The sequence below is a fragment of the Schistocerca americana genome, chromosome 3 (genome assembly GCF_021461395.2).
Source record: "Schistocerca americana isolate TAMUIC-IGC-003095 chromosome 3, iqSchAmer2.1, whole genome shotgun sequence".
NCBI classification, from domain to species: Eukaryota; Metazoa; Arthropoda; class Insecta; order Orthoptera; family Acrididae; genus Schistocerca; species Schistocerca americana.
In genome coordinates this window covers 240,563,453-240,590,352 of record NC_060121.1, presented here as the reverse complement: position 1 = coordinate 240,590,352, position 26,900 = coordinate 240,563,453, and the positions used below count along the sequence as shown (strand labels likewise).

The 26,900-nt window shown below is 38.7% G+C and overlaps 2 protein-coding genes across 2 annotated transcripts in view; one reads left to right on the top strand and one right to left on the bottom strand.

Annotated features, from left to right (window-relative positions):
* Positions 1 to 11,095, top strand: part of LOC124606669 (ADP-ribosylation factor-like protein 3) — a 46,131-nt gene extending 35,036 nt beyond the window's left edge. The window contains exon 5 of the mRNA XM_047138682.1: positions 10,953 to 11,095. The gene's annotated coding sequence lies outside the window, so the exon portion shown is untranslated. The remainder of the gene's footprint in view (positions 1 to 10,952) is intronic.
* LOC124606668 lies at positions 2,919 to 26,660 on the bottom strand. Its single transcript, XM_047138680.1, has 5 exons — positions 25,513 to 26,660; positions 19,455 to 19,644; positions 17,481 to 17,722; positions 14,876 to 14,963; positions 2,919 to 3,046 (listed from the first exon to the last, which is right to left on the bottom strand). Exons 1-5 carry the CDS (start codon positions 26,391 to 26,393, stop codon positions 2,966 to 2,968), a joined length of 1,482 nt encoding a protein of 493 aa, XP_046994636.1. The 5' UTR covers positions 26,394 to 26,660; the 3' UTR covers positions 2,919 to 2,965.
* Between the last annotated feature and the right edge of the window lie 240 nt (positions 26,661 to 26,900).

The following is a 26,900-nucleotide window of genomic DNA, read 5'->3' as shown; positions in this document are numbered from 1 at the left end:
CTTATGGTGTCTTCTGTACATAATTCATAGTATTTTGCCCAACAGCCACATTCGAAGCAGCTTCCAATTGCTTGTCAGCTGTGAGAGTGACTTCCAGCTGCATATGAACAGCAACTAACCCATCTTATGCCTGAAAACAGCGTTCACAGTGGGGCTGCAATCTGACTGGGACAGTGTTTACCAGAACACTAAATACTGTAACTTCAAAGCAGCCCCACTGTCATTGCTTTATTTTAAGGAACTGTTATACTATGCTGACTGCAAGTTCCCTTTAATACCTGGTACTACAACATTCAAGCAAAAAAACTTGTGATAAAGTTTACAGATTGCTTAAAGATAACTGTATTTCTTGAAACCTTTGAAGAGGTTATGCTCGCTACCAAGCTCATTTAACTGTGTTGAAAACATTGCTATTACATATTGACAGTATTAACTACTGCTGAAGTGGGAACCTAAATGGGATGCAATATGACAGATATGATATGTGCAAAACACAATATTGCAACACAGCGGTTGAATTTGTAAGAGCCAAAGTTACGGATCGTTAAATTTCAAACAATGACTTAGAAAAAACAGGTCAATGAGCAGAAAAACATGGAAACATTACACTAATGATATAAGTACCTGAGGTGGAAATGATTTTCTAAAATGATGTTGCTGCCACAGTTTACAGAATGCACAACTGTTGCACACAATTTACTGTAGAATACATTACACAAAACATTTGTAAATGTCCAAAGATTCTCAGAAATATAACCTTTTTCACATAAATATACAGTAAAATTATAAAGAGATTGTTTTGGACAAGGATAATGTTGTGGAAACATTATAAAAAGAAATTTAGTTAACAATTCACAGTATAGTTCAAATTTTGCATGGGGCTCACAAATCTTTAAAAATGCACAATAATTATGAAAGACACAAGCCTTGACATAATCAGTGAAAGATTATGAGAAATTTTAGAATTTCAAATCGTACTAATCTGGCAAATATGGTCTCTGACATAGGATAATCTGGAAGTCAGCATATATTTGTAAATAAATGTGCGGAATTCACCCATTTTTTACTAGAGTGAATTTGTGACACCTTGTACACTAGCATGTCAAAGATGAACAATACAGCATCAGAATAGCGCAAATTGTGGATTATAAACAATTTGTGTCTTCTGTTGAAGACGGCTAACAATGTAAAATAAGGTAATTTTAAAAACATTCTATTAATCCATCAAAAGAGAGAGAGAGAGGGGGGGGACACACTTTATGACTCTGGCTTTTTATGTATCTTTGCAGTTAATTATAATGAAAATCTAAAGCTGTGAAGAGAGAAAAAATATGTCAAGGAGGAGGACTGGTTTAAGGACCAAGTGACACAAGCCACCTCTGGGGTTGCCAAGCTGTGAGGGTGCCACAATTATAAGATTTCTATAGAGAAAGCATTACAATTAGTAGTGGTCATTTGTGGCACCAAGCTAAGAGGGTTGCCCCATTGCAAGATTTGTGTACAGTATTTTTTACAATCAATAGCGAAAACTAACACAGGTGAAAATGTACAAAGAAGTAGTGGGGCAAAGGGGGTGTAAAATAATAAGTTGCTTGTGTGGATATACGTTCTCAAATGGGCCCTGGCCAGGATCACCTAACTTAATTATTCAGAATACCATAGTTGTCGCTATAACAGTCACTTCTGCCAGTGACATACATTTTTCTAGTTTACACATAAATAATACTACACGTAAACTTCTGCCATCAGAATTATGCAACAATTCAACAAACACATACAGCGCAATAACTAATATAAATGAAAGCTCTGGTCTCCTTGTTCCTCCAGTTGTAGGACTGCTACAGTATTACTGAAAGCAAAAGGCACAGGTAGTATTGAAATTGGCCTGTACATAGAATCAGGAGTTATTGTCCTTATATTTTGCAGAGGTGGGTAGTATGCCCTTTTATCACAGTTCTAGAAGTGTTCATTTTATGCATAATGCAATATTTTGTTCCTTGATTGGGTGACCAAGGTTTCATATGCATGTGTGATGGGGACCTGACATCCCACATGCAAAAAATTACATGAATCAGACACAGTGTATCCAAATAAAAAGGAATGTAGTCTAATTCTGAATACAAAAATTCATGTTTGGATTGACAATAATATGTAAAACTTCTTAAGAAAGGTTTCCAATTCCTCCACGTACCTATGCTTCATGTCATTCTGCAGCAGAGTATCACTAATTAACAACTGGAAAAAAATTGCGTGGTATTACCAGTACAGGTGTGCTTTGAATATGAATTCCACACCTGGGATCTTGTACTGTGTCTTTCAGTGTTTTCCAGTAGCGACCATCACGTCTTTTACCATGTACTTTACTTCTGCTACCATGAACTTGTCAGCCTTGGCCTGAGATAATTTAATGGACAGCTCGATTTCATCATTTGTGTTATGAAGTTCCAATATTTCACTTTCACAAACATAAGAATGCTTCAATTTGAACAATATGTTGCCGTACATCTGCTGCTACAGATGTTGCAATAAAATTCATATGTTTACATTACCACTTCAGTACAAAATTGTGGGATTTATTTCAGAAATTGTGGTGTAAGAATGGTTCAAAAGAGGAAAAGTATATTACATCCCATAATATGATAGAAAGAACTACAAAGAGCCAAAGGAATATACTTACCCACTTGGCATCACAACAAATTGTTGTGAATAATTTAATCTTTCTGTTGCGATCTTTCTGTTCTGTAAATACAGAGGCATATGTGACTGTAAGTCATAAACAGTTTCAAACGTAACTTGATAAGACATACTATCTCATAGCATAATTCAGGTAGTGCTTTTGCTGCAACAATTTTGAATCCGAGATGCTCTGTTGATAGCACGGACAACAGACACCACATTATTTTGTTCAAAAGACCAGCTTTGGTTTAAAATGTATAATTTATTTGTGGAAGTAGGATGATATGCATTACAGCTCACTGTGAATATATTCTGTCGTTGCTTTGATGTCTTCTTCATGAAATGTTCCACAGTTTGCAGGGTACTGAATCTGTAAGATAAGGATTTCAGTTATTCTTCAAGAAATGAAAATAAGTTAGACTCTCACTAATTGGCCTCAGTAGTATGGCCTCTCTGTATTCTGGCACACATTCAAAAACACATGCACAATTAATTATCATGCATAACAATGCTTACTTAAACAATGCTTTATATACTGTATTTGAAATTGTAGCTTTCTTTACAGTTCGGAATCATGTCTTCTAAAAGGAAACACGTTATGCTAGACCTAAAGCAGAAATTCAGAATTTTAGATGAGTTAAATCGAGGTTCTTCACAGAAAGCCATTGCTGCTGAGTTGGACGAGCGACTATTTATGACATCAAAAAGGAAGATGTTATTCAACAGTACTCAACACAAATGGATAGTGAGTTGGGAAAACGAAAGGTTATGCGAAAGAGTGAGAATGAAGAACTGGATGTAGCTATGTATAGTTGCTTCATACAATAACGCAGTAAAGGAATTCCGTTAGTGGCCCGATTATAAAGGATAAAGCAGCTGCATTTAACAAACAACTTGGCGGCAGTAACTTGTTTGCAGCAAGTGAAGGTCGGCTTTCAGACTGGAAAAAACGACATGGCATTCGGCAGCTGACAGTCACAGGGGAAAGTCACTCAACCAATGATAAGGATGCTGATGAGTTTGTAAGCCAGATATGGAAGATAATAGTGGAAGAGGATTTAACTGCTGATGCCTTTTATAATGCTGATGAAACAGGACTCTTTTACAAGATGAACCTTCAAAAACATTAGCTGCCAAGAATGAGAAGGAAGCTCTTGGTTACAAACAACAGAAACAGCGTGTAACATTAATGGCGTGTTGTAATGCAAATGGGAGTCATAAACTACCGCTTATGGTGATTGGAAAACTGCAACATCCACGTTGTTTTCAATACGCTGGCATAAATACTCTACCAGTGCAGTACAGAAGAAAGCATGGGTGGACAGACAAATATTCTCTTGGTGGTTCCAGCAGTGAGAAAAGAGCTATAGAAGAAAAAGCTTCCACTGAAAGCTATCCTTATAATTGACAATGCTCCAAGTCATCCTTCAAATGTTTCTCTAACGTCCAATGGCATACAAGCACTCTTTTTCCCACCCAGTGTGGCAGCCCTAATCCAGCCCATGCACCAGGAAATTTTGGAATAAATTAAACATCATTATTGACATTCACTTCTCGTCTTGTTGCTGAACGAAAGTGAAAACGACTCTATCGAGACTATGCTGAAGGCGTGGAAAGTAATTAACGTATGTGATGTTATTTTCCAAGCAGCCGAAGCTTGGGATGAAGTGGGGAGCACTACCATAATGAAGGGCTGGAGAAAATTGTGACCATCCATTGACGCCGAGTTGGATCCAGTATTGAGTGACAACAATGAGCCAGTCAATTTGGAATTATAAATTACTTTGTACATTGATATGTTCCACAACCTTCCAGAAGAAGAAAAAATTGATGAACATGTTACTAAGTGGCTGAATGAAGAAACCTGTGATACGGACCAAAACTTAAACAGATGAAGAAATAATCAAAAGTGTGCAAGAAAGTAATGATGAAAGTGATGAAGAAGAGGACACAGGAGGGGAGAGCATGAAGATTTCTCAAACTGCTGGTGATGAAGCTGCCAAGGTCTTCCTGGAGTAAATTATGCAACAAGCAGATATATGCAGTACCAATTTAATGCTTGTAAAGCGGTTGCGTGATGAAGCATGCCACCATTGAGTATCATCTTTGTGACAGTTCAAAATTAGGGACATCTTTCATAGCGAGTGATATGACTGTATAATTATGCACAGTATGCACTCAAGCACTAAGTTTTCTTTGAAAATTAATGTATTTTTGGATTTAATAAAGTATATCCTCTATGTTTTAAAATTGTATCCTTCGGTTTAATAAAGTACAGTACACTATATCCCCTATGTTTTCAAAATAAATAAAAAACAAAATAAATGAATAAAATAAATTTCAGACACTCAATAATCCGGCACTTCCCCTAATCCGACACCCATAAGTGCCAGGAATGGCCGGATTAGTGAGAGTCAGGTGTAGTATTTTATAAGAGAATCAATGTCTTGGCTTTATTGTCCAAATCCTCAGAAAAAATCTCATTCCACAAAGTGCGTAACATCCAGTGCACTTTGATCTATTCACTGTTCATATGATCTTGAGATGCATCCCTGTTTGGTTTTGAACATTTCTGAAAACATTCTAAGTTGATTTCTGAATGGATCTAAGTAGATGTTTGAATGATCACTTTGTGTACGTGATGTCCCTGCCAGGGGAATCCCCATCGCATCTATAAATAGAAAACTTTCCCACAGACAAAAGAGCAAGGGCTATATGAGCTGAGCTGAATACACCCAAACATGTGAATGCCAGTTACTGTTTGTTTATGTGGTTGATTTGGTATGCCAATGATAAGTGTTGTTATAATTATTAGTGAAATCCATAGATTCAGACTAGCAGAGTGGAAAGAAACAACTAACAGGAATAACAGGTAAGAAATATTACATATTATCTTCTCAGTGTCTCCAAGAAAATGAAATTTCGACAGAAAATTTTTGCCAGAATGTTGTGCTATGAAGGGCCAGTTGTACAGTTCCCGGTTAGCAGCTGCTTAAGTTCTGTCTTCAGAATAGCGCAGAAAACACATTGTACCAACATGTAATAACAAGTAACTGGAGAATAAACATGGGATAATTGAACTGGTGATTCTGTCAGGGTTAGTGAAGCCAATTAGAAAATAAGTTTTGACAGTGGCAGGAATAGTTACAGAATTAGTGATGTCATTGACAGGCTATTAAATCCTGATTTCCATTAATTTTTTAGTAGCCCCACTGAGCATCAATATAGAAATTCATCTATCTGTGTAGCTGCTACAACATCCAGTGAGGACACTGCAACTCAATTGGGACAAGTTCTGTAATAGTTACTGCATGATCTGGCTGCCAGGACTGATAAAAGGCCAGTAGGAGCTTACTAAAAGCTTCTTCAGTTTTTACCAGTGTCAGCATTATACAGTGATCTCAATGGATCCTTTAAAAATAAACTGTGAACTTCTTTTGACTATGTTTGTTTCTCTGTTTGGATGTTGTCTGTATCCACTACCACTGGACTTTTTCTTGTGCTTGGATGATGAAAGGTTTTCTTCACAAGACTTTTCAGCATTATCCTCTGATCTACCTGTCAATACTTTTTGAACCATTGTGGAGTGCATGGCAGGGGCACTTTCCTTAATAACACAAGTTAGGGTATCTTCCTGTTCCATTTGCTTATGGAGGGCAGTAAGAATGACAGTTTCAATGCCTCTGTGCTTGCTCTAATTGATGTAATCCTCTCTTCACAATCCTTATGTGAGGAGTACATAGGATGATGTGTAGTATATTCCTACATTCTTCACTTGATATTGGTTCTTGAAAGTAGATAGGTAGGTTTTTGTGAGATAGTTGGTGTCTGCCTTGAAGTGTCTGCCAGCAGGTTTTTCAGTATTTTTGTGGAACTCTCCCAAGGGTCAAACAAACCTGTGGTGCTCTCTTTTTTTGGTATACATTCAGTACCCCCCAGTCATTCCTGTTTGGTTTGGGTTCCCACACTCTTGAGAAATATTCTAACACAGGAAGCACCCCAAATTAAACAGATTAAATCTGAATAAAAAAATATTTTATAACATGGAAATGTGCCTGTGCCATCTCTCATCAGTGTCATTCACCAGTAAAACTGTGCATTTGAGTTCAATCAGTATTTGAAAGATAATGAATCTACAGACAACAGAAGCACAACTTGCTGAAGAAATGTGTGCAAGAGTCATCAATGAGGTTCTGTTTAGCAAAAGACATAAACTTTTTCTTGAAACAATATATGTTAACACTTGCAGAACTTAGAATCATATTTCCCAAAACAGAAGTAGTTGTCTTGTCAGACTTCCTTCTCCTATTTATCATCGAAGTACATATGTGGATTTTCAATGAAGTAATTAAAATACTTATATTGTTTCGAGCAAATTTTTAGCTTTATGCCTTTTAGTACCTCTGTTGTGACTCTTGTGAAACTTTTACTTTACTCTACATGTGGCAAGGGCCTTATTGACCATATGCCTGCTCTATGCCTCTTCCACTTCTGTCTGTGCAATGTGCTGTTTGTCCAGTTGCTGTTGCTGTTCATCCTTGTTGTGTCCTCCCGAATGTTATCCCGCCATCTGATTCTGGGTCTCCCTCTTCCTCTCGTTCCATCTACTGTTTTGCTGAATGCCGTTCTAGGTAGTCTATTCTCTGTCTTTTTTGCTATATGGCCTGCCCAATTTAACCTTCTCCTCTTGATCACTTCGATGACGTTACGGTGTTTGTACAGCCCTCTTAATTCTCCATTTCTTCTTATTCTCCGTTCCATGTTATTTTCGTTGTATACAGGTCCAAAAAGTTTCCTTAGTACTTTTCTTTTGAATATTAACAGTTTTCCTTCATCTTTCTTTCTAAACATTAATGTTTCACATCCATATAACATCACAGTTATAATGGCCACTTGATATAAGTGGATTTTGAAGTTACTGCTAAGCGATCTTTTTCTTAGAATTTTGATGAAACTAAAAAGTGTCTTGTTTGCTGTTGCTAAATGGGCATCTACTTCTATATCTGTTCTGTTGTTATTACTAAAACGACTTCCTAGGTAGTTGAAGTGGTCAACAGTCTTGAAATTGAATCCATCTACAGTCAAAGGTGCATCTTTTCTGGTTTTCTTATTTATAGGCAGGTATTCTGTCTTTTCTTCATTAACATGTAATCCTGTTTTCTCAGCAATTTTGTAGTAATTTTGCATCATTCTGATTGATTCTGTTTTGGAACTACTTATTAGTGCTACATTATCTGCATAGGCAAGTCTTGCAATGTTGACATCCAGTAGCTGGATCCCTTGTGGACTGGTTTTAGAAAATTCTCTATTGATCTTCTCTTGGACAAGGTTAAATAAAATAGGTGAAATGGCATCCCCTTGTCTCAGTCCAGTGTACACCTTAAAATATTCAGTTTCTCCTACCGGTGTCTTTATGCAACATAAAGTTTCGTCTGTACACATTTTAACTAATCTGATTAATTTTGATGGTATTTTAAATTCTTTCATTATATTTAGGAGTGTCTGTCAGTGTATGCTATCATAGGCCTTTTTAAAATCTACGAGTAGTATGTGGACATCTACACTGAATTCCCACTTCTCCTCAGTTACTTGTCTTAGGGTGAATAAGTGATCTAGTGTAGACCTGTTTCTGCGGAAACTGCATTGGTAGTCCCCAATCAGTTCTTCTGTTATTGGTATCAGCCTGTTTAATAGGCAGCTTGATGAGATTTTGTAGGTGACACCCAATAAGGCAATTCCTCTGTAGTTATCAAAAACAAGTGGATCATTCTTCTTAAATATGGGGCACACAACTGCAGTTTTCCAATCTGCAGGAATGTTTTCTGTCTTCCAAATTGTTTCTATTAAAGCCTGTATTTCTAATTCCAGTTGTGGGCCTCCATTCTTTGGTAACTGAGCGTATATCTGGTCTTCACCACAAGCCTTTTTATTCTTTAATTTCTTTATTGCTTGCTGTATTTCATTTACTGATGGGATAGTAACTGTATCAGCTGTATCAATTGTACCAGGTTCTTCCAATTTAAAGTAAGAGTGTGGGTCATTGCAGTTGAGAAGTTGTGAAAAGTATGTCTTCCATCTTTTTTGTATGTCACTTTTGTTGGTCAGTATTTTCCCATACTAATCCTGTATAAACTGCTCCCTTTTATTGAATTTCCCAAAGGATTTTTTATATTTGGATACATTTGCCTTGTCCTATGATGATAGAAATCATCCTCCACTTCTCTGGTCATATTGTTGTAGTATTCCCTTTTCTCTTGTCTTAGGGTTCTTTGCATTTCTTGGCCGAGTTTATAGTATCTTTATTTTGATGTTGTATTGTCCCTTTCTTTAATCCATACATTCTTTGTATTTCTTCTTTCCAGTACTTTTTCATTACACTTCATGTTAAACCAAATTTTATTAGGTCGTTTTCTTTTACCTAAGATTTTGGAAGCTGCTTCTTGAATACAGCCCTTCAGTTGTCTCCATCTGCTTTCAACATCCTGTTGTTCTGTGTTGGTCAGTCTCGGTTTTGTTAGATTGCTCTCAATTTCTTTTGTAAAATTTTCTTTTGTATTTATTTTCATAAGGTTTCCTATGTTATATATTGTAATTTCTTCTCTATTTCTATTTACTTTCCTTTTGAGTTTCACTTTCATTTTTGATATGATTAACATGTGGTCCGTGTCACAATCTGATCCCCCTAAAGGTTCTGACATCCTTAATACTGTTTTAGAATCATTTCTGGATAGCTACATGATCTATTTGATTGACTACCTTTCCATCTGGTGATATCCATATTCCTAAATGAATGCGTTTATGTTGAAATTTTGTGCTGCTTATTGTGAGAACACATTTGAGTATCTACGCGTGGACATCACTTTGAGAAATGAGATTGAATCCGAACTGAAGAAGAGATTATGGGCGGGAAATGCGTGCTACTTCTCACTGAATAGATTACATTCATCACGGATATTGTCTAGGAATTTAAAGATTAGAATATACAAAACTACTATTCTACCAGTTATGCTGTATGGGTGTGAGACCTGGTCTCTCACTGTGCAATTTCTTCTCTATTTCTATTTACTTTCCTTTTGAGTTTCACTTTCATTTTTGATATGATTAACATGTGGTCCGTGTCACAATCTGATCCCCCTAAAGGTTCTGACATCCTTAATACTGTTTTAGAATCATTTCTGGATAGCTACATGATCTATTTGATTGACTACCTTTCCATCTGGTGATATCCATATTCCTAAATGAATGCGTTTATGTTGAAATTTTGTGCTGCTTATTGTGAGAACACATTTGAGTATCTACGCGTGGACATCACTTTGAGAAATGAGATTGAATCCGAACTGAAGAAGAGATTATGGGCGGGAAATGCGTGCTACTTCTCACTGAATAGATTACATTCATCACGGATATTGTCTAGGAATTTAAAGATTAGAATATACAAAACTACTATTCTACCAGTTATGCTGTATGGGTGTGAGACCTGGTCTCTCACTGTGCAAAATGAAAAGCCGTTTCGAGTATTTGAAAACAAAATTTTGAGGAAAATTTTCAGAGCAAAAAGGGATGACATTAGCAGAGAGTGGTGAAAACTGCATAACGAAGCGGTTCACGAACTCTATTCAAGCCCTGACATAATCAGTATTATTAAATCACGTAGGCTACGATGGGTGGGTCACGTAGCTCGAATGGATGAGGACAGGGCAGCGCGCAGAGTACTGGTAGGGCACCTAGAAGGAAAATGTCTTGTAGGGAGACTGAGGTGTAGATGGGAGGACAATGTGAAGGCTGATTTGAGGAGCCTAGGTATTGAAGGTGAATGGAAGGAAATAGGCCCAAGACAGTGACAGATGGCGAAAATACGTTGCTGCGGTAATGGACTCTCGAGTCCGGTATGAACAGTGAGTAAGTAAGTAAGTTATTGTGAGACCATTTGTCACTGCAAAGTTTATAACAGTTCATTAATTAAAACTTCTGTGCTGAATTGCCGTGGTCCAAATATAAAACTGCTTTTCCTTCATGACGTTTCGTTGCCTATAGCCCAGAAGTTTTAATTAATGAAGACGTCAGCCGTGAAAGCTTACATGTTATGATTTATCACTGTTGGTCATAATTGTGGGTTAGATGGTATTGTTTCTTCATTGACTTATAGCTTGGTAGTTTACATTTATTTAACTTCAAATATCGATTGTACACAAATACAGAGTTTTACAGACAAACAACATTGCTGGTTGGTAGAACACACATCCCCTTGTTTTAAAATAATTTTTATTCAATTTCAGGCATTTGAGATGGAATACTTCCCTTGATGAGATGTATAAGTGTTTTGCAAGCAGCCCTACCAACAAACTGAAATCTGCCACTTGCTTTGCCTATGGCTGAGAATATCCGATGAACTTGTCTCTTTATTGGTTTATGAGGATGCAACATGTATCTCCAGTGTGTATATCAAGTTTTTTGTGCAAATAAATGTTGAATGCTTTCTCTTTTTTGGGTGACTAGTTCTGATTGTAAAGTGAGAGTACAGGTTGTAAGTGATGGGCTTTGGCATCATCACTTATCCTACCAGAAACTACATCAGAATCGTCTACATGTTGTAAGCAGTGTCCTAGACAAACATCCCATGAGGAGACTGCTTAGTTGGTAAGTATAGAGGTAACAACTGGAAATACGTGTAAAGGGCAGTGAAATGAAAACAACAAAGATGGAAGAAAGTAATTCAACTGTTTATTATTTCAAAAGTTATTACCACAACAGTTAATATCTTTATACCACTGTAAGACAGGGTGGTCAGTGCCTTCAAGGAAACATATTTATGGTTACCTACAGAATCATAATTATACCATCATGCACCTCTTTGTCCAAAGCAAATCGTCAGCTACTAATGTGTTTCTCCAGGGCTCCAAAAATATGAAACTCACATGGGGAGAGATCGGGACTGCATGGAGGATGTGCAAGAGCTTTCCAGCAAAATGTTTGCAGCATACCTTATTAACCTCAGCAATATGTGAGCAGGCATTATCCTGCAACAGAATGATGTCATCTGTGAAGCCACTGCTCACTGACTTTTGGGTACATGGAGCCACAATTAATTAATGCACAGTGGTATGTGGATACTGTCAAAAGACTCAAGTGTGCTATCTCGTCCAAACACCAGGAGTGTTGACAAATGGCATCATTCTGTTGCAAGATAATGGCTATCACCTGTCAACACTCCAGGTGTTTGGACTTGATGGTGTGCTTCAGTTTTCGGACAGTGTCCACATACCACTGTGTGTTAATTGTGGCTCTGTGTTCCTAAAAGTCAGTGTGCACTGTGTTGATGGATGGCATCATTCTGTTGCAGGCTACTGCCAACTCACATGTTGCAAAGGTTGTTTCAACTACATTGCAGATGTTTCACTGGGAATCCCTTAGACACCATCCATACAATCCCAATCTCTTCTCGTGTGACATCCACATTTTTGTAATTGTGAGATAGACATTCATGGCTGTTGATTTGCTGTGGATGTAGAGATGCATGCCTGGGTACAATCATGCTTCTGGAGGCAACTGCAAACATTTTTCCATGAAGGCACTGCCCATCTTTTCTTACAGTGCAGCAAATGTATTAACAGTTATGGCAGGCCCAGATCTGGGGGGGGGGGGGGGGGGGGGGGGGGGAGGGTCAATCTGGGGTATCTGCCCTGGGTGGCAATGTCAGGTGGTGTCAAATTCACATTCTTGGATAAAAAAAACCTCATTTCACAAAGTGCGTAACACCCAGCGCACTTTGATCTATTGACTGTTCATATGATTTTGAAATGCATTCCTGTTTGGTTTTGAACATTTCTGAAAACATTCTAAGTTGATTTCTGAATCAATCATAAGTAGATGTTTGAATGATCACTTTGTGTACGTGATGTCCCTGCCAGGGGAATCCCCATCGCGTCTATAAATAGAAAACTTTCCCACAGACAAAAGGGCAAGGGCTATATGAGCTGAGCTGAATACACCCAAACATGTGAATGCCAATTACTGTTTGTTTATGTGGTTGATTTGGTATGCCAATGATAAGTGTTGTTATAATTATTAGTGAAATCCATAGATTCAAACTACCAGAGTGGAAAGAAACAATTAATAGGAATAACAGGTAAGAAATATTACATATTATCTTCTCAGTGTCTCCAAGAAAATGAAATTTTGACAGAAAATTTTTGCCAGAATGTTGTGCTATGAAGGGCCAGTTGTACAGTTCCCGGTTAGCAGCCGCTTAAGTTCTGTCTCCGAAATAGTGCAGAAAACTCATTGTACAAACATGTAATAAAAAGTAACTGGAGAATAAACATGGGATAACTGAACTGGTGATTCTGACAGGGTTAGTGAAGGCAACTAGAAAATAAGTTTTGACAATGGCAGGAATAGTTACAGAATTAGTGATGACAAGATTGTTTTTTAGAATGAGGAAGGAGAGGAAATGGGGGACATGACACAAATTATATGTAAGAATATGACGAGTCCAAATTTGTATAAAAATTTCATACTATTGCTACAACTTTTTAATCCCATGCTTACGAACTGGAGCACATGAATGAAATGTGAAACTATTTCCTAACATAAAACTTTTTGGTTGTCTTATGTATGTAAATGAGGCAGATAAAAATGACCGTGTGTGCCAAAACAGTCTCGCTTATTTGGCATGTGTTACTATTACTGCAATATTAGTAAGTCTTATTTTATTTTATCCAGCAGATAGTGATAACAGACGTAATCAAAATGAAAAACCGCAACATTCTTGGGTACTACTCATATTAACAACTTTTTCAGTATCAATCAAAGACATTTTGATTTTTCATGTAGCAAAACATTTGAAAAACTTTGATGAGGTAATAGATTCTTTCGTAGAAAGGAAAGCTCGCTGTATAAAGCTGTAGCAAGATTAGAGACAAAAAAATGCTGGGACTTAAAGGATTGAAGAAAAGTTTACTGTCTTGCTTGTCTCTTGTCTTTACTGGTTTTATGTTTTTTAATTTTATGTCTTAGTAAAGAGTAAGTTATTATCTAATAAGCAATAAAGAGTGCAAATTTTCTTAGGAGTTCTTATTCTCTTGGTCACAAATAAGCCCACCCAGTATTAATTGTGTGTGTGTTTTTTTAGGGGAGTAGTATGTCAAACCGCCCGACTGGGAGCAGGAGAGGGACCACACGGCATTTTAATTTTCACTGTCCTGAATATAGATCTGGAGGCTTCCATTACAAAATATACATGCTTGAATTCCACAGAGCAAAATACTGTGCCGTGTGATAGAAGAATGCTGTGTGAAGAGGTGTGGCACTGCACTTTGGCATACTTAAGACCAAATAACATGTCTTATTTTTCTCAAACATATATGTTTTATATATCAAACTCTTCAGAAAGATGTGGGCTACAAAATTAAATATTTTTGAAAAATAGATTTTTTTTCTATCTCTAATGCCCTATCTCAAACGCCCAAGGGAGATGGTGGCGTCACTATCAAGTTTTTCCCCTGATTTGGAAATATTGTAGATCTAGGGCTGCATTATGGTGATTACTTTTTAAATAATAAACAGTTGACTTTCTTTTTTCCAGGTGTTTCATCATTTGTCTGCCCCTTTAATTATTCTGAAAAGGCCCATTTGGTTTTTTATTTAATTTTTGTTATAAGTTTACAAAAATTCTGTAAGACTGGCCAGTTAATAAAGAATTATTACTGGAGGTTGGATTTTGGAAACTTACTTTCTAATACTTTTTAAATTTTGATCCTAAGCCATCAGCAACAAATCATTCTGGCATCCTGTGATGAACAATGTTGTGACATATGTAACAAACTGCTGATTCCCTTTGTAGCATTTCACATTCTTTTATTGAGATTAAAAGTTAATGAGAATACTGGATGTAGGTCCAGCTTGAAGATTAAGAGATTGGCTCAACAGTGGTTGACTGCATCAGACCAGTTAGATGACACAGAAAAATGAATGACTTACCTGAGCTTTTTTATATTGTAATGAGTACATTTGAACAAAAGGTCAAATCAAGTTTTGGCACATGTTAATGGCTGTTTTTGTATAAGTGTTTTATGCTGGTACAATTTTGTTTCTGTTGTATAATGCTGGTTACTATCTGCAGTGACATGATTAGAAAAACAATTCTGGAGGTATGAAGAAACTTGAAAACACATTGGTACTTTATTTTGATTTTACTTACTGTGCAATCATGACCTTCAACAGCAGCACTGTAAAGCTTCCAGAAAGAATTCCCATTGTTGCTTGACAGGATCCATATGGCAACCATGCTAAAAGACAGTAATAAGCAAATTAAGTTGCAGTACCAGTACCTATTGAATGCAATACTTCTATGATAAGAGTATTACGTCGAGAATGACAGAAACATAAAAATTCCATTCATTACATTGACAATCTATACCTTTCATAATATTGTCATTACTCTATCCTGGATTCTCCACTGTTCCATTCATTGAATTCCTATTTAATAAAAATTCATGAGTAATGATACAGAAGTTCGAAACAGATACAGGCAGTGTTGTAGACATTTGTTCAGTATGTTAAGCGGTTCGAAAGTTTAACTTTAATTATAATCACCCTGTATTAGTTCGCAAATTTACTTCCGGGCTGAAAATAAGATATTCTTATGCTGCACCCACCTAACAACTGGTGCTAACTGTACATTTCCTCGTCAAATGTCCGCTTGTAGTCACGCTTATTTGATTTTGTTACTGTCTCAAAGGAGCCGTTCTGTGAAGGCCTAGTTTCTTTGTGGCTAACTTTTCCTGGTAATTTGCTTTTCTGTTCCCAGAATGAGATATTCTCTCTGCAGCAGAGTGTGCACTGATATGAAACTTAATGGTATATTAAAGCTGTGTGCTGGACCGAGACTCGAACTTGGGACCTTTGCCTTTTGCAGGTGAGTGCTCTCCCAAATGAAGTACCCAAGCAAAACTCACGACCTGTCCTCACAGCTTTACTTTTCTGTTAGCATTTAAAATAGAGTCAACATAGTTCATTTTTACACTGTGCACAAAAGCCAATTCTCACACAGTAAACAGCCAACTGCAAACACAAAGTGACATTTGTGGAAATGATTAAACTCAAGCAGTAGTGTCTGCCATCAAGGTCACTTGATTAGAATACAAATGAGGCACTGAGACTTATAAGGGCCTAAACCACACAGCTGTTGAGCCCCCATTTAAGTGAATATAAGTGAAACCAGTGGTATAACTTTTCATGAATTTTCATATATACACAGTCTGAGCCTACAGCACAGATAAACCTGACTGACCATAAGATCAACAGATTTCAAAAGCATGAATAAATGCTACAGTCTCTCAGCTGACGGTGATGTGATTTAGGCCCTTATGATTCTCAGCATCTCAAATGGATCGCTGTATTATGAAATTCAGAACTTAATATACTATAACCCATTCAGAAACCCACAAAATAGGTTTACTGTCAGTACAAATTTAACATATACTGATGTCAGATCTAATTTTACTACAGTATGTAGTGAGTGAAGTAGAATATCTGAGGAAAGTGCTATCATCTAGCAGGATTTGTGCCGAGAGAACTGGGATGAAAGTCTTCCACAGTGTGCTACCACCTGGTGGCACTGGCTTAAACTTCTAGTTCAGTGGCAAGGCCTAGCTGTGCACATCTTCAACCTTACACGTTGTTTATCAAATCCCTATGTATTGGTCCAGAAGGATATTACGTAATGCGAGTTGCGCATGTGCAAAAGCACCTTAAAATGTGCACAATTGAAGGTTTGCTTGCGACCTTGATGCCAAGTTTCATGGAATCTAGAGGAGCAGTAGCATGGTAGATTTAAGTGCCATATCTTTCAGATTGCAGCATCTATGCTACATTTAACAGCACTGAAAGAAAAATAACCAATAAATCTGCAAGGTGTCGAAAGTTAGAGTGTTCACATGCTCTCGTGCTCTTACACAACAGCTGGCACTGACCACTTGGCCATCTAGATTTAATTTTTACACATTTTATCTAAAAACCACTTAAAGTGGCTCCATTAAAGAGACTACAGTGCTATATGTGTCGTATCTGAACTAGTGCTCCATCTCTAGAGACCTTATCATCTACTGGATGTCAAACCCTAATCTTCCTTCCCTCCAGTTAGAATCCAATGAATTAGTCTCAAAATTCATTGTGGGAGAAAGACAACAGTAAACTCTATTTCTTATGGATATAATTACCTTAGAGGGTTATCATTTGTAACAGTTTTCACAAACTTCACAAGGAAGCAGGATACAGAAATATGTTTATAAGAAATATCACACAGAACTCAATATGAAATCAGAAAGGATCTTAGAAATGCATACTAGACTACATTAAAGACAGATGCACATGTGGGTTTCTGAAATGAAACAGCACTCATGCCATCACAATAGTTTTCAAAGAAGGAAATGAGCAAACACTTTCACTGGATATGAGAGTTGTTGAGAAATTTGACAAACATACACATGGAAAGATAAATGTTGTAGATCAGCTTTCAAGCTTGTGTTGTTCTCCATAACATAGGAGCAGAGTGTAGTCAGTACACTCCCCCCCCCCCCCCCCTCCCCTTCCTCTCTCTCTCTCTCTCTCTCATAGTCTTTTGTGATTAATATTTTTTTCTTTTCTTTTTGTTCCTCTTCACGGCAAAAATGTCTTATGGTAATCTTCTCATATGTTATTTCAGTAGATACAATCATAGCATCTATCCGTAATGTAGTTATCATAATTTTTTAAAAGTAGAGTATTGTTCAGACCTTTGAAAGACAAACTTAATCATAACTTACCTGGATAATTTAGTGACACCAGGCTTCAAACCCCCTTCTGTCGCAGTATCTCTCTGGTTGACAGTACATATTACATACTCCTCACACTGAGGGTGCCTTGTTGCGTACCAGTAAGCTCTCCAGACCCTCATTGCTGGTTCAATTATGTGACCACTTATTGTGTCTGTAAGTTTGTCTTCAATCTCCTTTGGACTAAGGTGTGATAAGCTGAGACCTTTCGCCTGTCCCAGCTTGAAGACTTCCTGTACATAATTAAGTGAGTTACAGAACATACTCTTAGTCTCATATGGCAGGTATTTACACTTAAGACACTTCATCCTCACTTCCCAAAGGCTATCCATTTGTGTGTACAAAATAACAAAAGCTTTTGCATAGTCATCTAAAGCTGTTCACCATGATCTTCCAACTAACAATGCAAAATGACCTTGTTGTTGTTGTTGTTGTGGTCTTCAGTCCTGAGACTGGTTTGATGCAGCTCTCCATGCTACTCTATCCTGTGCAAGCTTCTTCATCTCCCAGTGATGACCTTATTTTATTAAATAAATTATAGTAAAGTGACTCTCAATAGAAGTATATTGTTAATATAAAACATAATGGAAGCATGATTTTTGCATTGATTATTTGTTGCCACTGGCATGAGTACCTTTTCCATGTTTAACAAACATACAAAAATGAAATCGCACAAGTCTCTTATCCATCTCAAATGATGCAGCAGATGACATGCCACACCTTCCTGCCTCACCAATTTGTATTTGTTGCACCAGTAAGCCTATGACAATCTCAGTGGCCTGCTCCAATCACTCAGCTGGCACCATGTGGTAGTGTGTGTTCGGTTGTGGCCTACAGAAAGGGAATTGCCACAGGCTACATATGTCGCTCTTGCAGCTATGATTAATCTGCTCTTGGAACACCTACCACTGTGGGCACATTGCTGGATCATTGTTATGGACTTGGTTTTCGAACTGCATCTGGAACCCCTACTGCTACGCAAGATGACTTTGCTTGGTATCTGAACTTTTCTCTTCGAGCTCTAATGATGTGGCCTCAGTAAGACGTTATTCTGTAATAATTGGTAGACTTTAAATAGCCTGAACTTAGAGTGCTCTGTCAACATTGTAGCACATAACTAGCTTTACATTTTCAATTATTGGGTCATGTGGTGTGCATGTTTGTTTATAAATAAAAGATGTGGTTTGATGAGATCCTATAATAATGGTGTTGGTGATTAACAGAGCTATATATGCGGATTAACTCCCCACACCAAGGGCTTGAATCAGCATGCAACATCAGAGTGCAAGCACAACAACCAATAAACTTGTTTACCAGTTGTTGCTACTGTCATACCAAGCATATGATCAGACAATGGAGATCAGCAAGAGTACATTCAGCTCTTCCTGCAGTTCGTTGACTTTCAAGGTACTCTATCCAGAGCTGGAACATGCCTTTTTTCTCATATGGTCAAAACATGAACTATTTTCATTGTTGTATAAGTTGTCAGTACTGGTAGATGATTAGTCACCTGTGTCACATGGTTTCAGAGGGGCTTGCAGTTCTCCAATGTGTAATGAGGCAATCTCTAACTTAAGCAGTTTGGGTAGATGACTGACATTGATTAAGTAGAAAGTGCAACTAATATTCTTAATTACCTTTATAAAATTAGAAATGTATAAAATATTATTTAACATGAAAATTAGAATTGAAAGCTCAAAACGGAAGAAGGTGCAAAATCAGCAAATAAGTGTCATGATTTGTCATTTTTGGCTTTAACTCAAAAATTGAGGCCAAATTTTCTTAAATCAACAAGCTATGTGACAAAATGAATTTCAGCATCCATGAAAAATATCTACTATTTTTTATTTGAGCTCTTTTCATTCACATCCCTTAAAGCAAGATTTTTTTGAACTGTGGGAAAAAGATTTGACCACCACCATGAAACTTCAATAATGCTGTATAGTAGCAATAACAAACATATACCTGAAGATAAGCAACAGCTGGTTTTATGTAAGTTGCTGAGTCAATTTTTAAACCAAATTGTTTCTTAAAAACTGCATTTACGATGCGAGTGAGAGATTCTGATGGTCTTGCAGGATCAAACATCACGGATTTAGGATAGCCTTGCGCCTTAAGAAATCCATTTCCCATGAATTGTGCTGTTGTTAAGTACCTGAAAAACAAAATTTATATATATTTGTCATGAATCAGCAATAGATGTCTTATCTCATAATTTCGCAGACTTTGGGATATAAGTGAGGTTGATTTCTCAGATCTGTATTTTCATTTTTTTCCAAGTGCAGCAGAAAATTGATTGCAAGATTCCACAGGGAGGGGTTTCGTTTCTTCATGAGGACTTGAAGACACTTGTAGAGGCAACCTTGACTGTCTCACACATGCTTAAATAGTGTTCCTTGAAAAGAACTTCACTTCCCTCCAGGGATTCCCATTTGGGTTCTGAAACATCTCCACAACAGTTTCGCGTTGTTTAAACCTACCAGTAACAAATCTAGCAGCCTGCCTCTGAATTACTTCAATATCTCCTTTAATCCTGGTATGGATCCCAAACACTGAAACAGTACTCAAGAACAAGTTGCACTAGCATCCTATATGCATTCTCTTTTGCTTATGAACCATTCTTTTCCAAAAATCTCCCAATAAACTGAAGTCAATCATTCACCTTCCCTACCACAGCCCTCACATCCTCTTTCCATTTCATATCGTTTTGCAACATTACACCCAGATATTTAAATGATGTGACTGTGTCAAGCAGGACACCACTAATTCTGTATCTGAACATTACAGGTTTGTTTTTCCTATTTGTCTGCATCAATGTGCATTTTTCTACATTTAGACCTAGCTGTCAATTCACCACACCAACTAGAAAAGTCATCTTATATCCTCCTACAATCATTTCTCTTTGACACCTTTTCGTACATCACAGCATCATCAACACACAAACACAGACTGCTGCCCACCCTGTACGCAGATCATTTGTGTTTACAATAAATACCAGCAGTCCTATCATAGTTCTGTGTAACACTCCTGAGGATACCCTTGTCTCTGATAAACAGTCACCACCGAGAACAACATACTAGATTCTGTTACTTAAGTGCCTTCAAACCACCCACATATCTGGGAAACTATCCCATATGCTCATTTTCAGAAGAACTAGGATTCAAATCTCCATTCAGCCAATTTTCCTTGGTTTCCTTTAAGGAAAATACTGCAATGGTTCCATTAAAAATGATATGTGGCTGATTTCTTACCTCACCCTTCTTCCATCTGAGCATTTGCTCTGTCTCTAATGACTACATTTTCAGTGGGTTGTTGAATCCTAATGTATGCACATGCCCTGCAAACCAGTGAGAAGTGCACAGTGGGGGGGTACTTCACATTGAACTACATAGTAGGGATCCTTCTTGTGTCATTTGTGTGTGGATTGTGGGAAGAATGACTGCTTAGAAGCTGTAGTGGACACCATAATTAGATTAGTCTTGTCCTTGTGGTCTTCATGGGAGTGATGTACAGAGGGCTGTAGTAAATTCCTAGATTCATAACTTAATTTTTGTTTTTGAAACATGGTACAAAGACTTCTGCAGGACAGGTGGCATATACCTTGAAGTACTTGCCAGCTTAAATTTTTCACAATTTCCGTATGCACTTCTGTGGGCAAAAGAAGAAAAACCATTGGTGACCGCTGGTGCATCTCTTCTTTGCATAGGTTCAGTATTCTCTGTTAGTCCTATTTGGTACGGTCCCATACACTTGATCAGTATTGTAGGAAATGTTGTGTGACTGTTATATAATAAACCTCCTTTGCAGAGCAGTAGCATTTTCCCAGTATCCTAACAATGATCCACCTGATTTACCTACGAGTGAGCCTATGTGTTCATTACATTCTATATCCCTAAATATGTTGCGTCCGGGTATTTGTACGAATTGTCGGTTCCAATTGTTACTCTTTGGTATTGTTGTCATATGATACTATGTTTCTGCTTATTGTGGAGTGTACAATTTTACATTTCTAAACATTTAAATCAAGTTATCAATATTTGCATCACTTTGGATGATTATCTAGATCTGAATAGAGTACTTTGTTACAGACAACTGCATCATCTGTGCAGTACTGGTTTAAGGAACAAGCAACACATGCCCCTGATTGGGGTGCCAAGCTGAGAGAGGTACCAGATGTGCTACAATTGCAAAATTTCTATGCAGAACATATCACAGTTTGTAGTGGTCACTTGGTGTGTAAAGGTGTGAGGGGCACCAAAGTGCAAGATCTGTGTATACTGCGCACTTCACAATTAGTAGTGAAAACTGACACAGGTGAAAGTGTACAAACATAAAGGAGGGAGTGGAAGGATGCCAAATGATAAGCCTCTATTGCGGAAAAATGTTCTTGAACTGTCCCTGCATCTGTGAGAAGTCTGACTATTAATATAGTCTTTAAGGTCATTAATATACAACATGAGCAACAAGGGCACCAAAAAACTTACCTGAGTCAGTTACTTCTATATCTGTCAACGACTTTCCATCCAAGGTAACAACATGTGTTCTTGCTACCAAGGAATCCCCAGTCCACTTACAAATTTCATTTGGTATCTCATCTAGTTGCACTTTCATTAATAAATGTTGAAGTTAAGAAGTACTGTGTTTACCTGATTGCCTTGATCATATTTCTCCCTCCATTTGTTCTATTTTACAACATGTGCCGGTATTGCATGCATAACACCCGTGGTCTGTATCGTATGACACAAGAAGATCTAACTACACAATGGAATTCAAACTACACAGCATGCTCAGATAATGCAGTTGTATAAAACTGAGTGAGAGACACAGGTGTAAATCTGAGCAAACGTCTAACATAAATTGGAACAATAATGACTACAGGCTTGTCTGTCTCCCACACAGTAACATAACTTTAATGTTGCTTTTTGGGTTTATATAATTTGGATGTATTGTAGAAATATGCAGGCAACCATTAGCATTTTTATGGGATATAGTTTTGCACTGCTGGCATTTTTAGTTATTGTCAATAACCAACACAAGTCACTTAAATTATTTGCACTAATTGTATATATTTCTATAATTCATGTTGACCCACAAGATTCCTACTAATAATCAGTAGCAAACTGTACAGATATGCCCACTAGACTCATATTTTTGAGAAAATATGTTCCAGTTCCAATGTGAAACATCCTGATTTAAGCCCTTCACTGATGAGCTTGCCATTGGCCAGCTGATGAATTAAAGTAAAATTGCAGTTTTGCCAACAGGTATTACATACCCAGGCTGTTTTAACATAGCTATGAAATGACAGGTTTCAAATCTGGTAGATTTTTGTAGACAAAGGCACACATTTCATTTTATAAAATTTATATGTTTCCTTCCCTTTTTTGTTGATCTTCAGACATTTATTCTTTCAGCAACTTATTGCCAATTTAGGTACCCAAAGTTTTAGTGAATATTGATGATAGAGAAAATTCTATGACATTGTGGAAAGAGCGATGTCTGATGTCATGAAGCTAAATATTGCAGCAGATGAAAAACATGGATAAAACTGAATTTAAGCAGTTCACAGAATTCTGCACACCAACATCACTCCACAATCACAGCATCACAAAACTGCTGATATGACCCTATGCCCCAGACTCGCCAATAAAATGTTGTTCACAAAGTATAAAATGTCTCCTGCTATCTTTGGGTAAACAATTCAGTTTTGCAACTGCTAATTTTAATAATTTGTGTAAATTATCAATAGTATCTCATTGCTGTCTTGATTTTAGTAACAAAGGAAGAGAAATTAGGGTTTAATACCCTGCCAAAAATGAGGACTCTAGAAATGGAACAAGAAATGCCCAGTACATCAGGCACCTTAATTTCAAAGGAACTGTTCTCCCATTTGTGTTAAGTGATTTAAAATATTGTAGAAATCTGTACCTGACTATCCAGGCAGGGATTTGAGCCCCACTGCTCCCAAATGCGAGTCTGCCTTGCCATTGCCCTCAATCAACTTCAGTAGTAAAGTTGTTGTGCAGGGAGCAGTCACACAAAAACAAGACTGATGGAAAAAGTAAGTAAACTGTTTATTATTTCGAAAGTAATCACCATAACTGTTAATAAATTTATCCCACTATGAGACAAGAAGGTCAAACCCTTCATGGAAAAATTTTTTGCTGTTGCTTGCAGAAACATTCAATTGTTGACCTCTTCATCCGAAGCAAATTGATGGCCAAGAATGTTTTTTGTCAGGGCTCTAAAAATATGCAATCACAGGGGGAGATATTGGGACTATTTGGAGGATGTATAAGGTCTTTCCAGGAAAACTTCTGCAGCATAGTCCAAATGCCCCAGCACATTGACCGATGGCATCATTCTGTTGGAGGATAATGGTTGTCCACGTGCTGCCAAGGTTGTTTTGACTGCACTGGAGAAGTTTCACTGCAAAGCCCTTAAGCATCCTCTGTACAATCCTGATCTCTCCCCATGTGGCCATGTGATTTCCATATTTTTGGAGCCCTGAAGACAGACTTTCATGGTCATCAATTTGCTTTGGATGAAGAGGAAGACACCCAGGCACCATCATGATTCAGTAGGCAATTAAGTGTCTTATCTGACAGTGGAATCCATGTATTAACAGTCATGGCAATTACTTTTTAAATAATAAACAGTTTACTTACTTTTTTATATCTATTCCTTACATGCTCCTTATACGAAATGAAATTCTATACATTGTGCTGACTTTTCAATGGCATCAAATGCTTCTTGAGAAACAATAACTCAAAAACTTTTAATTGTGATGTCTAGATCGCTACAGTTTCTTTACCAAAGGTGATGTGTTTCAACAGCACTTTCCCATCATCTTCAGACCAAATGATAACAGACAAAAAGAAAAATTAGGAAGGTCAGGGTGTTAAAATGTCGGTACTATATCGACTAAAATATATAGAGCATACCAATAGTCATTACTCCAGTAGCTCACTAACTGAGCAGTTGGTGTACTTAATACTGCACAGATGTCACGATTTGTGGTTTCATGGATTGTCCTAATGACTGATTGGTATGTTGTGTGTATTTTATTCTATGTAGGGTAGTTTAACACACTGACCTGTTCTATTTGTCTCTGAAGTAGAATGTGAAGTTTGATTGGAACTGACTGCTTTATACAGGGTGCCCCAGGAGGAATGGTCAGTATTCAGGAATATAACAGGAAAGGTCATTTGAAGCAGAAAAGTCTAGTAAATACAGGCTCTAAAATGCATACCTTAAGAGGTATGGAACTTTTCATCTACAGTGCCAGTACTGCAAATCAAATCTTTTCCACTGCAAGCTCTTTGCTTTTGATACTTTGAGAGGTAGTAGTAAGGACGAAAACAAGAAAAATGTCCAGTAAATGTGGGCTTTAAAGCATGTATCTTAAGAACCACGAACACTTGTTAATCTTCACTACTGTGGAACACATCTCTTCTACTGAAAAAATGGTCACAGCTCTTAAAGTATGCTGGCCGGAGTGGCTGAGCGGTTCTAGGTGCTACAGTGTGGAACCGCGCGACCGCTACGGTTGCAGGTTCGAATCCTGCCTCGGGGATGGATGTGTGTGATGTCCTTAGGTTAGTTAGGTTTAAGTAGTTCTAAGTTCTAGGGGACTGATGACCTCCGAAGTTAAGCCCCATAGTGCTCAGAGCCATTTGAACCATTTCTTAAAGTATTCACTTTAGAGTCCATGCTGGCTGAACTTTTGTTCTTGTTGTGGTCCATCGTACCACTTCTCAAAGTATGGATAGCAAAGAGATTTATTTCGTGGTACCAGATCTTAACTAACGTAGTTCTTAAGGTAAGTATTTTAGAAACTATGTTTACTAGACTGTTTTTCTTCGAACGACCATTTCTATTGTATCCATGAATACTGACTGTTCCTCTCGGGACATATTGTATAAATAAAGTTTAATGATCTAGACATTATAATAAAACAGTTTTGTACCTGACTGAGATTCACGATTTAGCCAAGTAAAATTTCACAAAGAAAGTAACTGACCTTTTTTGCGTAGAAGGATCTGAAACGTGAGCGATCCACTCAGAGACGTAGGTCGCCAGACTGCGCACCCACCGCTTCCGGAAGCTGGCGTTCTCCAAAGACCTGTATATGCGTTCCGTATCGAGATTTCCGTCTTTGTCGGTGAACAGCCTGAACGTGGCCTCCAGGCCACTGGTCTTCCACAGCGTCTGGCCCAGTTCGGAGCTCATGAAGTGCTCCCAGTAGTCGCGGAAAGCTGCCAGCACGGGGGCGAACAGAGAGGGTCTGGCCTCGCTGAGGCCGGCTCCTTCGGCCCTCGGCGCTTCGCCACTGCTGGCGGCCTGCATGAGGGCCGGCAAGAGACCGAGCAGCCCCTGCAGAGGGTTGCCTCCGCCTCGTGGCTGGTCCTGCTGAGTACCTCCGGCCAAGCTGAGGGCGAGGTCCAGCATGCTGCTCCAGTCCACTTGCCCCTGCTGCTGCGGCCTCCGTTCGTCTCGGAGGTCGCGGCCTTGCTTCACGTCATTGTTGTTCTCGTCGCTGTGGCCGGACGTGAACGCGCCGACCAGGTCGGCGATGAGCTGCGGGTCTATGACGCCCGAGTTGGGGCTGTCGCCGTAGGCCTCTTTGCCCGCGGCGCCGGCCAGGGCCGAGCCCACTGTGGCCACGAAGTCCGAGTCCTTGAGCAGGTCTCCCAGCTGTCTACCGCCCCCGCCCTGCATGAAACTCTGCATCATGGCGCCGACGGCGCCCAGAGCCCCGCCGGCGCCGGAGCTGCCCCCCTGGCCTTGCATCTGCTCTTTCAAAAAAGTCTTCGCCATCTCCACGAAGGGGTTCTCCTCCTCCGATGCCGCCAGCAGCGCGGAGGACAGTAAACACAGCACGAGTCGCCACAGCCCGCCCATCTCACTCTGAAGTCTCTCTCGTTAGAACTCACGATAGTTTTTCTCCGCCTTCAGTGCGTCGTTTGCGACATCGCTCGGAGGTGGTGCGCCAGCGTCTGCTCGTCAGCGACGACTGCCGGCGAGGGCGGGTTGGGCCGGAGCCGGCTGTAGCGGTACCTGCTTCCCTCTGGGGAGGGGGAGTGGGGGACCGCACGGATTCCTGAGCAGTGAGGCGAGTGCTGTCAATGACCTGGGCCGCCTTCTCGGGGCGCAGCGAAGCTCTGCTCCGGCCGACAGCTGAGCCGCAGGTAAAAGGACTCCCCCTCCAGCCGGCCGCCGCGGGCGCGTGTGTGCTCCTCGTATTCGCCGCCTGCAAACGGCACGTTTCCTCATTAACGGCGCGTGGCGATAACCGGCGCCCGTATACTGCCTGCTAGCAGCGATACCGCACTGCGCCTTTGTTGCAGTGTCGTGCGTCATTTTCGCACGCTGTCTAGATTATCATCAGGAGAATATAGCGTCAAGTAG

What these genes read in the sequence shown, in the direction of transcription:
- LOC124606668 (XM_047138680.1), bottom strand. Translation starts at nt 26,393, where the DNA reads ATGGGCGGGCTGTGGCGACTCGTGCTGTGTTTACTGTCCTCCGCGCTG. An exon ending in CAGCTGTTGCTTATCTTCAG is followed by an intron (nt 17,723 to 19,454) that starts GTATATGTTTGT and finishes AATTATGTACAG; the next exon opens with GAAGTCTTCAAGCTGGGACA. An exon ending in TTGAAGGTCATGATTGCACA is followed by an intron (nt 3,047 to 14,875) that starts GTAAGTAAAATC and finishes CTTATCTTACAG; the next exon opens with ATTCAGTACCCTGCAAACTG.